Below are 15,316 nucleotides of genomic sequence, written 5' to 3'. Positions count from 1 at the left end.
ATCCAAAACAAGTCGACATTTTACTGCTTGCAAACCTTCCGAAATTGTTTCAGACTTTAGTTGAATTAAAACATATTTATTTTCACAATTGTTCATCACAGTAGATTAACAAATAGAGTTGGGTTGAGTTAGATCCAAACTACTTTAATCGCAAGGGGAGAATAATTGGACTTTCACTATATTTTTTTAGTCTAGACTAAACACTAGACGGACCTCATACGAACACTGAAGAATAATTATGTGGGTGGATGGTTTCAAACAGTAAGTTTCAGTACACAATGACAAGTGTGAAATGCAATAAAATCCAATTTGTCCAAAAATAATAATAATTTGTCCAAAAAAAACATTGTTTCATGCTTCTTTTCAACCTTTCTTTTCTTAAGTTAAAATCAATATTACATATCTGTATCTCTGTTTATGAGATTGTCAGTTTTATGGAAGGATCATACTTTCATAGCTGCCAGAATTCACTAAAAAAATTAAATAAAACTAAATAAATAAACCACGTTTCCTTTCCAAATTAAGCATATTACATTCTAAAAGAAACCAGCAAAACTTTCATTTTTATTAATAAAATCCTTTACAAACGTGTATGTGTATGATAAAACATCCATTTCCCCCCCCCCCAAAAAAAAAAAAAAAAAAACATTTTTCTAAAGCAAAGAAACAGACTAAATTTTCTTTTCTTCTCCTCGGCCTGAACACTATTGATGGGGCTCTACACCTTCTCATCCTTTCCTGCATTCGCAGTTGTAAGGGCCGTCGTCTAAACAATAAAAACAAAGTATATTCATTTAAATCTGTCAAATTATAAAGTCTAAAATGCATATAAAGCACTGGAACACTAAAGCACGTCACCTGTTCGACCATCCTCTGCATCTTCTCAATGACAGAGATCATCTGACCGCTGTTTTCTCTCAAACTCTTCTCGTATGTTTTGTTGAGCGTCTCGGCTTTCTCCAGTTTCTTCTTGAGCTCTTTCTGTTGGCTCTGCTCCTGTTCATTAGAGGCCTGTCTCGCTTCTGCTGCTTCTGAATCACAAACACAGTGAACCACACCAAAGAAGTCACATTTAAAGCTTGAGCATGAACATGATGGCAAAAATAAAGCATTACACCACGAGAGGTTTACAGGAGAGTTCACTTTAAAAAAAACTTTTGCTGATAATTTACACACCCCCATGTCATCCAAGATGTCCATGTCTTTCTTTCTTCAGTCGAAAAGAAATTAAGGTTTTTGATGAAAACATTCCAGGATTTTTCTCCATATAATGGACTTCAATGGGGTCCAAACGGTTCAAGGTCCAAATGAGAGTTTCAGTGCAGCTTCAAAGGTCTTTAAATGATTCCAGACGATGAATAAGGGTCTTATCAAGCGAAACGATCGCTCATTTAATAAATAAATAACAAAGTTTAAGTTTTCTTGCTCTGTTCTGTGTTGCACGTTCATGACTCTCCTGTTCGAACTCGTTCATCAAAATGAACGAATCTTTTTCTGAGGGATTTGGTTAATTCAACGAACGAAACGAACAAATTGACTCGGAAAAAGATTAGTTCATTTTTCTGAGAGATTCAGTTCAGCTTCAAAGGGCTTTAAAAGACACCAGACGATGAATAAGGGTCTTATCTAACAAAACGTTCAATGAACGAAATGACTCGAAAAAACATTTGTTCATTTTGATGAACGAGTTCGAACAGGAGAGTCACGAACGTGCATCACAGAACAGAGCAAGGCGACCATTTGAGCTTATAAAACTTAAACTTTTTTATTTATTTTTTAAATGAGCGATCGTTTCGCTTGATGAGACCCTTATTCATCATCTGGAATCGTTTAAAGCCCTTTGAACAGTTTGCAGTTTGCACTGAAACTGTCTTTTGGACCTTGAACCGTTTGGTTCCCATTAAAGTCTATTATATGGAGAAAAATCCTGGAATGTTTTCATCAAAAACCTTAATTTCTTTTCAACTGAAGAAAGAAAGACGAGGACATCTTGGATGACATGGGGGTGAGTAAATTATCAGCAAAAGTTTTTTTAAAGGGAACTACTCCTTTAAGAATCAATATCGGTTCTTCAAAATTAGAATCAATATAAAAATGGAGAAATCGCTATTTTTAAGGCAGCCCTGATTACGGTCTCACCGAGTCTGGATTGCAGCGTGGCGACGCACTTCTCCAGTTCGCGCTGGGCTCTTTTGCTGCTCTCCAGCGACTGCAGCAGGTTCGGCAGGTTAATGACGTTCCCTCTGTAGTTCAGTACATCTGTGGCGTTTGAGCGACGGGTCGACCCTCGCTCTTTGCACGGCTGTCCCGGCAACATCGCTTTATTCCCTGAGAGGAACATGCAACGACATTTTTAGAAAGCTCTGGACAAATGTGTTTTCATGCATTACCAGATTGCGTAAAAGCACACACACCCTCAGCGCTGATGCTGTCGTCGGTCTGATCACTGTCTGACCAGCGACCGCACAGATTCCTGTAGAGACAAAGCCCACCGACCGCAGCCTTCCTAACCAGATCCTGCGCCTGAGGAGAGATGGGAAAGCACTCTTCAGAGATAACGTTTTTTACTTATGATCAAAGAATGAAAGTCGGTACACTGCAAAAAAAAAAAAAACATTTGTTAATTAAAATACTTCAGATGCACAATGACTTAAGACTTGTTTTCTGAAAAATAAATAAACTAATTAACATTTTTACTTAGCGCAAACCCTCTGATTTTTAGGGCTGTCAAATTAATGGCATCCAAAATAAAAGTTTGTGTTTACATAATATATGTGGGTGTACTGTGTATAATTATATATATATATATATATACACATATACTCTACCAATCAAAATTTTTTGATCAGTAAGATTTTTTATGTTTTTAAATGAAGTCTCTTCTGCTCTCAGGCTGCTTTATTTGATGAATATTAAATATGAATAAACAGTATTATTGTGAAATATTATGACCATTTAAAATGACTGTTTTCTTTTTTAATATATTTTAAAATGTAATTTGAAAGCTGAATTTTCAACATCATTACTGTTGCTGATTACACATCAGTTTTCAGTGTCACATGATCCTTCAGAAATCATTCTAATATGCTGATTTTATGCTCAAACAACATAAATTATTATTTTCAATGTTGAAAACAGTCGTGTACCATTTCCCCCCCTAAAATTCTATGATGAATAGAAAGTTCAAAACAACAGCATTTATTTAAAATATAATGATGCTGTAAATTCAGCTTTGATCACAGGAATAAATTACACTTCACTCTATATTCACATAGAAAACCGCTGTTTTAAATTGTAATAATATTTCACAATACAGTACTGTTTTTTTTTTTTATCAAATAATTGCAGCCTTGATGAGCAGAAGAGACTTCTTTTAAAAACATAAAAAATCTTACCGATCTAAAACTTTGAACTTTTGACACACACGCATGTATTTTTAAGAAAAATATGTTATTTATATTTATATATAAATCTATATACAGTACATGAAAATATTTCTTAAATATATTAGAAATATATAAGAAATAGCATGTGTGTATTCATATATACAAAATAATTATACACAGTGCACCCACATATATTATGTAAACACAAACTTTTATTTTGGATGCGATTAATCGTTTGACAGCCCTATTGATTTTACAAAACTACTTAAAACGTTATTCGTTTTTCTTTCAGGCTGGAGAGTATTTAAAGCAGTCGTGTAAAGTGATTAACATAAGTTTGTGTTAGTCAATTCAGTGATATTTTCAGCATTATTACTGCCCAAAGAAAGCATGTCGTAACCCATTTTTAATAATTGTAGTAATACAAATGATTATTTTTTATTATTATTACTTTTAATAATAATAATTTAGTTTTTATATGAATTGAATTGTATTATTTTTATTAATATAATTACTATATGATATTAATATAGCCTACATCAATATAATTAATATACTTATGCAATTATTATATTGTAATATTTTTAGTTTACCATTTTAATAAAGAATTCATATAAGAATTTAACAAATCAATAAATATACTAATATTGCAATAATATCATTTCACAGTAGAATAAAAAAAAAAACATTTAATAATAAAAATTACTTTTCACAGAACAACAGCAAAATTACAATACTAACATGTATGTATATTTCTTTGACTTCAAATGTTAAACGCCTTTTATTCAGAGGAAATCAAACCTGAGCAGGGCTGAGGAACAGGCCGAGAGACAGCAGGATGTTGATCAGATCTGCTTCTCGAAGACTTCCTGTCAGGTGCCGGTCAAAGAACACCCAGGACAGAAGCACCTTACGAGGGATCTCAGCGGTCCAGCCCTGAGGACAGTCCTTCAACACACAGAAACAGATGTAAGAGAAGAAACACCAGACGTGGCTCGGATCCGAGCGCAAACGTGAGCTCTTACCCCGTCTCTGGGCGTCTGATTGTCTGAGGCGCTGCTGCTCTGCCCGTCTCCCCCTGCGCTCGCGGGTTTACTCTCTTTTACAGGCTCACATTGTTTTTCAGCCGGTTCGCTCTCATCCATCAGAATGACGTCATCTGCGTCCAGCTCCTCATCCTTCACTTTGAGCTTTTTCTTCTTCGTATCGATCGGTCCTTTCTTTTTAGCCGGCTGTTTGTCGGATGTTTTGGGCTCATCCTCCTTAAAAGAGTTAAAAAAGTTACTGCATTTTCTTGCTCTATTTACATAAACTGTTGATATTTTACATACAGCAGTGGCCAAACGTGATGTGCGGACGGGATACTTGTTTTTAATGACCCTACAAGTTTAATTACATTTTTATATTTTAACTGAGGCAGGAACTTGGTAAAGGTATTTATCTCAGGATTCGTACAAATACTGCAAAATGAAATTCGAACACTTTTCAAGCACTACTTTTTTGGTTTTCAAGACTACAATCAGAGATCTCACTTATCAAAAAGGTAAATGAATAAGTAAAAAAGGCAAAGAAATGATACTATGACAAAAACATTGCTTTTCTCATTCAAACTGTTTTTTTTCTCCTATGTATATATGATTGACCTGAAGAATGTCATATACTTGAATATTTATGTGAAGCAATACGACACTCATGGCTCTATATCAATATCAGACAGGTGAAAACAGATTGTTTTATCAAAAAAATAAACACTATTTTCTAATATAGCCTATAGTCTATAAATAGTTCAGGTACCTTTTCATAAATATGGCAGATTTCTAGGGTTTTCAAAGAATTAAATTTCCAAAAGTCAAATTCAAGTACTTCAAGCACCCTGTTATCTGACAAAATTATTTAGCAAAAAAAAAAAAAAAAAAAACTGACAGTCAAAGAGATATTCATTTGTGTTTTGAAGAACAAAAGTCTTACGGGTTTGGAACGACATGAGGGTGAGGAATTAATGACAGTTTTCATTTTAGGGTGAATTAACTTAATGTACTAAAATAAAAATGAATAAAAACATTTTTTTTTTAAATCTAATAAAAAAACACAACAAAAACTAATCTAAATCTAAAAATATAAACTAATTCAAAATATGAATAAAAACTGTTAAAGCTACACTGTGTGATTTTTACCCCCATCTAGCGGTGAAAAGGTATATGACCATCCAGTGAATATTAGTTTCTGTTCCTCTCAATTCCGATTTCGTTTTAACTCCTACGGTGGCCAATGTAGTCCAACATGGCTTCCAGTTCGACCTCGTCCATGAGTGTTAACTCAAACGTAAACGGGAAAGGCGAAGCTTGAATTAACGGGTATGTCCCTCTTTGGCTGATGTACTTTCAAGATGGAGGGTCAACATGGCGACCGACATTAGAACCCCTTACCCGTATGTATTTTCAATGACATATTATACACTCACGAGAATACTTTATTACTTGAACAAACTAAATATACATTAATGAGCACATAGATTTTTGAAAGAACTAAATGTTTTTAGCTAAGAATAAACTAAAAGAGTTACACAGTGTAGCTTTAAAGTATGGCAGTGGCCCTGAAATAACTCTGGCTTGAGGTCTAGTGTACCGTGCTGTTTTCGTCTTTGACGCCGGTCTGCGGGACACTGGGATCCTGAGGCAGACGGCAGAGACACTGATACAGCTGAAGCCCAAAGTCCCTCTGGAGCATCTCGCTGAACATCTCCGCCATCAAGCTGACCTGATACCAGAACATGAGACACAGAAGCTCAGAGAACTACATCATGTCTGAGCCAGTTTGCTACACATACTATTAATGGTTTCAAATGTGCTGCATCTAACATCTGTAAGCACACACACACACCTCACAGCTGTCTCGTGTCTGAACGCTCTGATGCTCCAGCATTGACGACAGAGACACGACGGACAGATTCAGTCCATCGGAGGGGTGAAAAACTAGAGACGGACCTTCGGACAGCAACAAATCATCCTGAAAGGCAGGAAAGAAAAGCTTGAAGACACCTCTGATTGGATTTTTAAGTATATTTCTTATGGATATAACGTTTATAAACTCACCAGCTGTTTTTGTTGCAGTTTTTCCCAGTCTTCTTCTGCTGGCTCTAGATTCCACACATCTGGTAACAACACCACAACGGTCTCCATTTTATCTCCTGATAGATATCTCAGCTCCGCCATCTTGTACCTTTGGAGAGGGAGAAAGACATTTAGAGGATTTAAAGGGATAGTTCACTTTGAAATTAATTTTTGATATGTTTTAGCTTACCTCAAGGGCATCCAAGATGTAGGTGTCTTTGTTTCAGCAGTATTTTCAATTTAGATATTTTTATATATTTTTAGGTCAGTCATATAATGGAGGTCTATGGTCACCACCTCAAAGAGCATGCACAGAGAAGACCAAATTAAACATGATTTAATGACTCGTAAATGTAAGTACATATTAATGGCCTAAGACACAAAACGAGCGGTTTGTGTGAGAAAACCAACAGTATTTATATCGTTTTTACCTCTTGTAACCACAGCCACGTCCAAGTGATCTGAGGGCGTGGGCGCTTTGTGGCTGTGGTTACAAGAGGAAAAAACGCTATAAATACTGTTCGTTTTCTCACACAAACCGCTCGCTTCGTGTCTTAGGCCATCAATGTGTACTTACATTTACGAGTCATTAAATCATGTTTAATTTGGACTTCTCTGTGCATGCTCTTTGAGGTGGTGACCATAGACCTCCATTATATGACTGTCTGACAGACAAGAACGGTTTGACCTAAAAATATCAAAATTGAAAATACTGCTGAAACAAAGACACCTACATCTTGGATGCCCTTGAGGTAAGATAAAACATACCAAAAATTAATTTCAAAGTGAACTATCCCATTAAGGGAAATGAGCACATTACTAATGCAATATGTTAACGACACAAGGTGAAATTTCTTTCATTTACATAGTGAAAACATTTATCTAAAATAAAATTAAAAAGAAAACACACTGCTGTTTGAAAATTAGGAGTCGGTAATGTTTTAGAAAAACGTCTCTTCTGTTCACCAAATTTGGATTATTTGATAACCTATATTTAAGCTCTAATTTATTCCTGTGATCAAAGCTGAATGTTCAGCATCATTACTCCAGTCTTCAGTGTCACATGATCCTTCAGAAATCACTCTAATATGATGATTTGCTGCTCAAGAAACATTTATGATTGGTAAAAACAGTTGTGCTGCTCCATATATTTGTGGAAACGTTGTACATTTGTTTAGTAATAGTATTCTTTCATTATTCAGTATTATTATTATTATCAATGTTGAAAACAGTTGTGCTGCTTAACATTTTGGTGAAAAACCATGATCCTTTTTTTCAGGATTCTTTGTTGAATAAAAAGTTTAAAAGAACAGTATTTATATGAAATATAATCTTTTGTAACGTTAAAAATGTATTTACTGCCACTCATCTCCCTTGCTGAATAAAAGTATTAATTTCTTTGAGAAAAAATGAATAAAAACTTCAGAAATGTCATTTTTTTAAAGGAATTTCCTACATACGAAACCTCAGAGACTTACAAATGCATAGCTGAAGCAAAGTAAAACTCAAGACACTTTGGCAGGACTCTAGTCTAGTGCAACATAACTGGATTAAAGTGAAATATACAGACCACTGCGTGCAGGCTGAGAGATCTACAGAGGTTTGCTCCTTTATGCAGCGGACCGCAGTGTTGACCAGCGTCGCGCTGTCCTTTACTGGGTTCGCTCCGTCAGCTTCGGGTGACCAGAGGCCTCCTGGGAGCCGCAGTTCACCTCCACTGTCCACCAACATGAACTACAACACAGAGAAAGAACAAATGAACTCACTTAACTAGACCATAAAGGAGAATGTAACATATTCAACATAACATGGGGTGGTGATAGCGCAGTGGGCGAGACACATGCCTTTGGTGTGCGAGACCCGGGTTCAAATCCACTGTGAGACACCAATGTGTCCCTGAGCAAGACCCTTAACCCCTAGTTGCTCCAGAGGTGTGCGACCTCTGACTTATATAGCAATTGTAAGTCGCTTTGGATAAAAGCGTCAGCAAAATTAATTAATTTAAATGTATATTAATGAGCGATGCAGATTAATCAGTAGAGCAGTGTTGCATGACAAGCTGCATGTTAGTAATCTTCTTTCTAGATAGAAACAAACAATAGATACTGGGGGGGGGGGGGTTGTAATGTACTTATGGGGACCTATTATAAAAAAAAGCATCTCTTTCTCTCTTCCCAGTCTGTCAGTAATGCTCTGTTTAGTTCTTGTATCTATGAAGCCCCTCCTTCTGAAAAGCACATTGTGCTCTGATTGGTAGGCTGGAGCAGTGTGTTGTGATTGGTCAAGCACTTCTAGTGTGTTTGGGAAATGTCCCGCCCCTTACAATAACCACCAGTTTAACACACTACTAACTAACTCAACCAGGCCCCGCCCCTTTATTCTGCATATAAATTATTATAATGAGGAATATTGTGACGTGTTCATTCCTGGAAGAAACTCGAGACTACAGTGGAGACGTTTCAGGAGTTCAGAAACACTGACACTGAAGAACTAGAACTTTGCAGAGATTTTTCATGCAGAAACAGCGACATAATAGGTCCTTAACTTCTTAATTGTAATATATACAGTATATATTACAATTAAAAAGTTGTATATATGAAGAGTTCAGATGCAAAAGCCTCTAAATGCCATTTGAAATTTTCTTCTTTAATGATGATTTTTATCAAACTTGTATATTTAAGTTCAGTAATTTCAGTTAAATAACAATTAATAGGTAATTATCATTGCCATTAAAGTGAAATTACTGAAATTAAATATACAAGCTTGATAAAAATGATCATTCTAGAAGAAAATTTCAAATGGCACTTAGAGGCTTTTGCATCTGAACTCTTCATATACAGTATATATATATAACGTCTTGTTGTAATAAATATGTATATATATATTAAGTGAATCAATTGGAAGAGGTGCCCTGGTTGAGAATCAATGATGTAAATGGAACAATTTTTTTTTTTTTTTTAGGATTTGATTGGAAACTGAGAGTTGCCTGAGATATAATAGCGTAATGCTATTTAATCCACCTATAAAGCCTCGATTACGTCAGTCAGAAAGAAAAGTCAACCAGAGGTCAATATTACAGATCATAAATATTAGTATTTTAGTTTAAATTTTAGTATTTTATTTTATAGTATTTTTAGTATTTAAAAAGTTTGAATTTTTTTTATCCAATCAATTCTGGAAACGTATGTAAATTAGTGCATATTTAATCAGATAATCCCTGATTTGCATACTTCAACTTAACAGAAAACTTGTAATATAAAATATCTTAATGCACTGTGATTAATCAACTGGGTAAGTTTAATGATCTCTTCTACCAAATTGACCTATGGTGTCTTGCCTTTACACAGCATAGAGTCCATTTTGATTTCATTCTGGACTTTTTTAAGGAACGACAGCATTTCAGGAGCTTCATGGGACGTCCTGTGAGCTCAGATGATCTTACTTTGAGAAGTGTAGTGGGATGTACAGTGTCCTTCTGCATCTGACCGTCCTTTGAGAGGTTACAACACTGTGAATACAAGTCCTCAACGCATGGCATAGAAAACAGCAGAACCTGCAGAGAGAACAGAGCAATGCGTTCAGGAGAACGTGAGTCTGAGTACGACCAAATGATCCAAAAAAAAAAAAAAAAAAAAAAAAGACAGTTATACCTTAACAGCGAAAGTGTCATCTGTGGACTTGCAAGCTTCTGCTTTGGTTTCCGTCTGGTTTGATCCTATGTGAAAGTGACACGGTCCTCTCAGAGGAAGGGGCTGGTTGAGCGGGAAGCTCTCGGTCCAGGACAGCTGGAGGTGGAAGAGGTTAGAGGTCAGGTGCAGGTGTGGGTACCGACGCTGAAGCTCCAGATAACCACAGGCCTGGCTGAAAAAGTCAAGAGGAAAACACAGTGAGTTTACGCTTCAACTGAGGAGAGATCCCCTGATGTGATTGTAAAGCGCTTTGGGTGAACAGTAATATATATATAAATGCCTCATTCATCAGAACGTCCCAGCACTGTTTGGCCTGACTTACGTGTCCCTGGAGAAACAGGAGAATAACGGCGCTCTGTGTGTGGTTACGGAGCTGCTTTTTTTGGGCGCTTCCTCCGCCCTCCATCTCTTGCGTTTTTGGTGCATGGCGTCTGATCCCCACGGCCCTCCGCCACCGTCCTCCCTGAAGAACACACGTCAGCGTGTTAAAAACAGGACAGTCTTATTTTTATTTTGTGTCACCGTCCTAGGTCTAGTTACACTGCTCGAGTAACTGTTTTTAAATCGGGAAAACGTGGAGGTGTTTGGTCGCTTCTCTGCTTGGCCCATATTGAACAAACTGGGCTAGTTACGTGCGATCAAAGTGTCTCGCACGACAGAGGTATGCATCAACTCGTCTTGGTTAAGGGAATAACATAGTTTAATATGAAAAAACAGTGGAGTATCACTTTAAAATTCAAAATGCTAAATTATATGATAAAAGGATGCTGTGGGGTCATGTGACTTAAAGGAGTAGTTCACTTTTGAAAAAACTTTTGCTGATAATTTACTCACCCCCATGACATCCAAGATGTCTATGTCTTTCTTTCCTCAGTCGAAAAGAAATTAAGGTTTTTTTTGATGAAAACATTCCAGGATTTTTCTCCATATAATGGACTTCAATGGGGTCCAAACGGTCCAAGGTTCAAAAGACAGTTTCAGTGCAAACTGTTCAAAGGGCTTTAAACGACACCAGACGATGAATAAGGGTCTCATCATGCGAAACGATCAGTTATTTCAAAACATATTCCAAAAATGTAACTTTTCTAAGGACAAATGCTAGCCTAGCTCTATTCTGTGAGGCGCGTTTGTAACGTCACGTAATACGTAATTACGTTAAAGGTCACGGGCGACGTAGCCGGAAGTACAGAGTCAGAGTGTTTACAAGTTGAACGCATAGGTTGAACGTGCAAACTAACTCAAACGCCGTTTACAAAAAAAAAGGAATTAAAAGGTAAAACAACGATGTCGGGCGTTTTTGATTCTGTACTTCCGGCTACGTCGCCCGTAATAATTACGTATTACGTGACGTTACAAACGCGCCTCATAGAATAGAGCAAGGCTAGCATTTGTCCTTAGAAAAGTTACATTTTTGGAATAAGTTTTGAAATAACCGATCGTTTCGCATGATAAGACCCTTATTCATAGTCTGGTGTCGTTTAAAGACATTTGAAGCTGCATCTGAAACTGTTATTAACTGTCTTTTGGACCTTGGACCGTTTGGTTCCCATTGAAGTCCATTATATGGAGAAAAATCCTGGAATGTTTTCATCAAAAGCCTTAATTTCTTTTCGACTGAGAAAAGAAAGAAAGACATGGACATCTTGGATGATATGGGGGTGAGTAAATTATCAGCAAAAGTTATTTCAAACGTGAACTAATCCTTTAACAATGCAGCATAATATAGTTTAAAAAATGTTCAAAGTAGAAAACAGACTACACAGTATTCCAGGTCATTGTGTCTCACCAGCGTCCACCTCTCCGTCCTCCCATGATCTCAGGGTGTCTCTTCCGCCCTCCACCCCAACCGTCGAACGGGCCGTTCCAGGGCATCTGCTGGTGATGGGACATCTGGATCATTCCACCTGTGACATCAGTGCTATTTTAGTATCATTCACCAAACCCTTTCAGACACTGAGAGAAGTGATGCTGCAATGCATATTAAGAGAAAAATGTGTTGTTGTTTTTTAAACTTGGATGCATGTAAATCGATTGTAGGAGAATCCAAAACAAAATTAGGAAAATAGCATAATAGGGGCACTTTATCAAGTAATAGTTTAATAGTTTTAGTTAATGATAACAAGACTGTGTCACGTACCAGGGTTTGGCTGCATACTGGGAATCAGTGGTGGTATTTTGGGAGATTTCAGCAGGGGTTGAGGTTTGGTCCCTAAAATGCCAGGCTTCATATTGGTCGACATGGACGGCAGCAGCGGAGGAGGAGATTTGAACGGCTGACGGAGGAAAACCCGGAGAAAGAGACTGAAGATCAGGCATAACTATAACCGGTTAACTATACACCCATTCATTATACTCTTAAGAAACATGAAGTAACTTTACATACTTCTAGAAACTCAATTTTTACAAAAAATATTATTATTTTAGCAACGCACTAAGGCTTTCACTTGTTAAAGGAGTAGTTCACTTTTAATAAAACTTTTGCTGATAATTTACTCACCCCCATGTCATCCAAGATGTCCATGTCTTTCTTTCTTCAGTCGAAAAGAAATTTAGGTTTTTGATGAAAACATTCCAGGATTTTTCTCCATATAATGGACTTCAATGGGGTCCAAACGGTTCAAGGTCCAAAAGAGAGTGGACTTCATTGGGAACCAAATGGTTCAAGGTCCAAATGACACTTTCAGTGCAAACTGTTCAAAGGGCTTTAAACAACACCAGACGATGAATAAGATAAAATGACCAAATCTTTTTCCGAGTCATTTGGTTCATTCGACGAACAAAACAAATGAATTGACTCAGAAAAAGATTAGTTCATTTTGATGAACGAGTTCGAGCAGGAGAGTCACGAACGTGCGTCACAGAACAGAGCAAGGTGAGCATTTGTGCTATAAAACTTAAACTTTGTTATTTATTTATTAAATGAGCGATCGTTTCGCTTGATAAGACCCTTATTCATCGTCTGAAATCATTTAAAGACCTTTGAAGCTGCACTGAAAGTGTCATTTGGACCTTTGAACCGTTTGGTTTCCAATGAAGTCCATTATATGGAGAAAAATGCTGAAATGTTTTCATCAAAAACCTTAATTTCTTTTCGAATGAAGAAAGAAAGACATGGACATCTTAGATGACATGGGGGTGAGTAAATTTTCAGCAAAAGTTTTTCAAAAGTGAACTACTTTAATATAAATGTTAATATATATATATATATATATATTACAATTCAGCCAAACTTAATTTTGTTCGAAAATAAAAAAAATAAAGATTTGGGAATGCTCATTGTTTGCCCAGCATTTTTAAAATCTTAAATGTTTCTTGAGCAGCAAATCATCACATTAGAATGACTTCTGAAGGATCATGTGACACTGAAGACAGGAGTAATGATACTGAAAATGCAGCTTTAACCACAGGAAATATATTCACATAGAAAACTGTTCTTTTAAATTGTAATAATATTTCACATTTTTACTGTTTTTACTCTATTTTTAATCAAATAGGATGGTAGTGTTTGTTTAGTGCAAATTCACATTTCTATGCTCTAAATCAGCTGTTTCTAATAAACATTATAGTGTATAATGTTTTAAATATGGATATTTTTCTTACAAAAAAATGCTTCGCTTCACTTCATAAGGCCTTTATTAACCCATGCAGTCATATGGATTGCTTTTATGATGGATGGATGTGCTTTTTAGGCTTCAAAAACAAGTTACCATTCACTTCCATTATAAAGCCTTTTCTCTAAATGCGTTTGGCTGAAATCAGAAAGTCAAATACTACTAGGGCTGTCAAATGATTAATCGCGATTAATCGCATCCAAAATAAAAGTTTGTGTTTACATAATATATGTGGGTGCACTGTGTATAATTATTTTATATATATATAAATACACACAAATGCTTGCCTTGTATATATTTCAGAAATATTTTCATGTATAAACTGTGTATAGGTTTATATATAAGTTATACTATATATAAATATTTTATATATAAATAATATTTTTTTCTTAAATATACATGCATGTGTGTGTATTTATATATAAAATAATTGTACACAGTGCACCCACATACATTATGTAAACACAAACCTTTATTTTGGATGCGATTAATCGTTTGACAGCCCTAAATACTGCTAGGATGGCTTGAGGGTGAGTAATTATGGGATAATTTGATATTTTAGGGTGAACTAACGCTTTAATGTAAAGAGGGACCAAATATTTCAACAAATTGCAGATTTCTATTGTACAACAACTTCTTAAGGACATGATATTTGTGTATGAGTGTAAAACGTTGCTCCATACCTGTCCGTTCAGGGTCTGGACTTTCTGTGCCGTCCAGCTGATGGGTTTCAGGGGGTCCTGAACCGCTTTCACCAACACTTTCTCACCAACCAGTGGCATTCGACCCACCACAACACTGCAGTGCAAAGCACAAACCTCAGATCTCACATCAGATTATCACTGATTCATGCAGAATTAAACAAACACACAAACCTCATTGGGAAATGAACCTCCTGATCCACAATCCCATGATGCTCCTGCATCTGTGTGACCACCCCGGTAAACACACGTTGCCTCATCTAAACACAGAATCATTCAGCGTTTACACAATAAAACATGAGAACGTGTATCTTGTTCTTATGCACAATAATACTATCATATGTACCTGTGTCTCCATATCAGATTTTCCTTTCTCCTTTGCATGCAAAAGAAAGTATACTGAGTGCTTCGGGACACGAGCGTACACAATATAAATGCATGAATAAATAAATATGCAGTGATGTGTCTGCTTGTTGTGTAGGTCAACAGCAGCATGTGGGATATTTACTTCCTACTGCGTTAGCAGCATTACAGCAATGGCAGTTTGGTGCGGTTTTCCCGAATCCGCAGATCGTTATTTAAGACGAAACTGTTAGAAGAGATATTAAACAACATAATGCGACATTCAAAAGGCAAAACTTACTTATATTTTGTGTTCGTGGTCTTATTTTCCTCTACGTTGCCGCTTTTGTTTGTCTTGTCAGTTCTTCTTCCAACGGGCGTTTCAGACAGCAGCGTCATCAACCGGTAAGCCAGAGTAACTACAGGTGAAACGCCTTAAACTGCGTTTGGTTGAAAATACAACATCAGAGACCACAC

The 15,316-nt window shown here is 36.4% G+C and overlaps 1 protein-coding gene across 2 annotated transcripts; it reads right to left on the bottom strand.

Annotated features, from left to right (window-relative positions):
* Window positions 1-60: 60 nt before the first annotated feature.
* On the bottom strand, window positions 61-15,269 carry ccar2 (cell cycle and apoptosis regulator 2). 2 transcript variants are annotated; one of them, XM_039678189.2, is made up of 19 exons: window positions 15,141-15,261; window positions 14,844-14,873; window positions 14,672-14,757; window positions 14,480-14,594; window positions 12,323-12,458; window positions 11,972-12,089; window positions 10,508-10,648; window positions 10,147-10,357; window positions 9,939-10,049; window positions 8,067-8,230; window positions 6,479-6,605; window positions 6,267-6,392; window positions 6,012-6,143; window positions 4,412-4,648; window positions 4,188-4,334; window positions 2,415-2,523; window positions 2,140-2,328; window positions 859-1,031; window positions 61-766 (listed from the first exon to the last, which is right to left on the bottom strand). In XM_039678189.2, exons 2-19 carry the CDS (start codon window positions 14,853-14,855, stop codon window positions 719-721), a joined length of 2,382 nt encoding a protein of 793 aa, XP_039534123.2. In that variant the 5' UTR covers window positions 14,856-14,873; window positions 15,141-15,261; the 3' UTR covers window positions 61-718. The 2 variants fall into 2 exon arrangements, with proteins under 2 accessions (XP_039534123.2, XP_039534124.2); XM_039678190.2 differs by lacking the exon at window positions 14,844-14,873 and having other exon boundaries at window positions 15,141-15,269.
* Between the last annotated feature and the right edge of the window lie 47 nt (window positions 15,270-15,316).

The sequence above is a fragment of the Pimephales promelas genome, chromosome 23, assembly GCF_988280905.1.
Source record: "Pimephales promelas chromosome 23, fPimPro1.hap1.1, whole genome shotgun sequence".
In the NCBI taxonomy this organism is placed as follows: Eukaryota; Metazoa; Chordata; class Actinopteri; order Cypriniformes; family Leuciscidae; genus Pimephales; species Pimephales promelas.
Note: the sequence above shows the minus strand (reverse complement) of the source record. Positions and strands in the feature narration are given on the sequence as shown.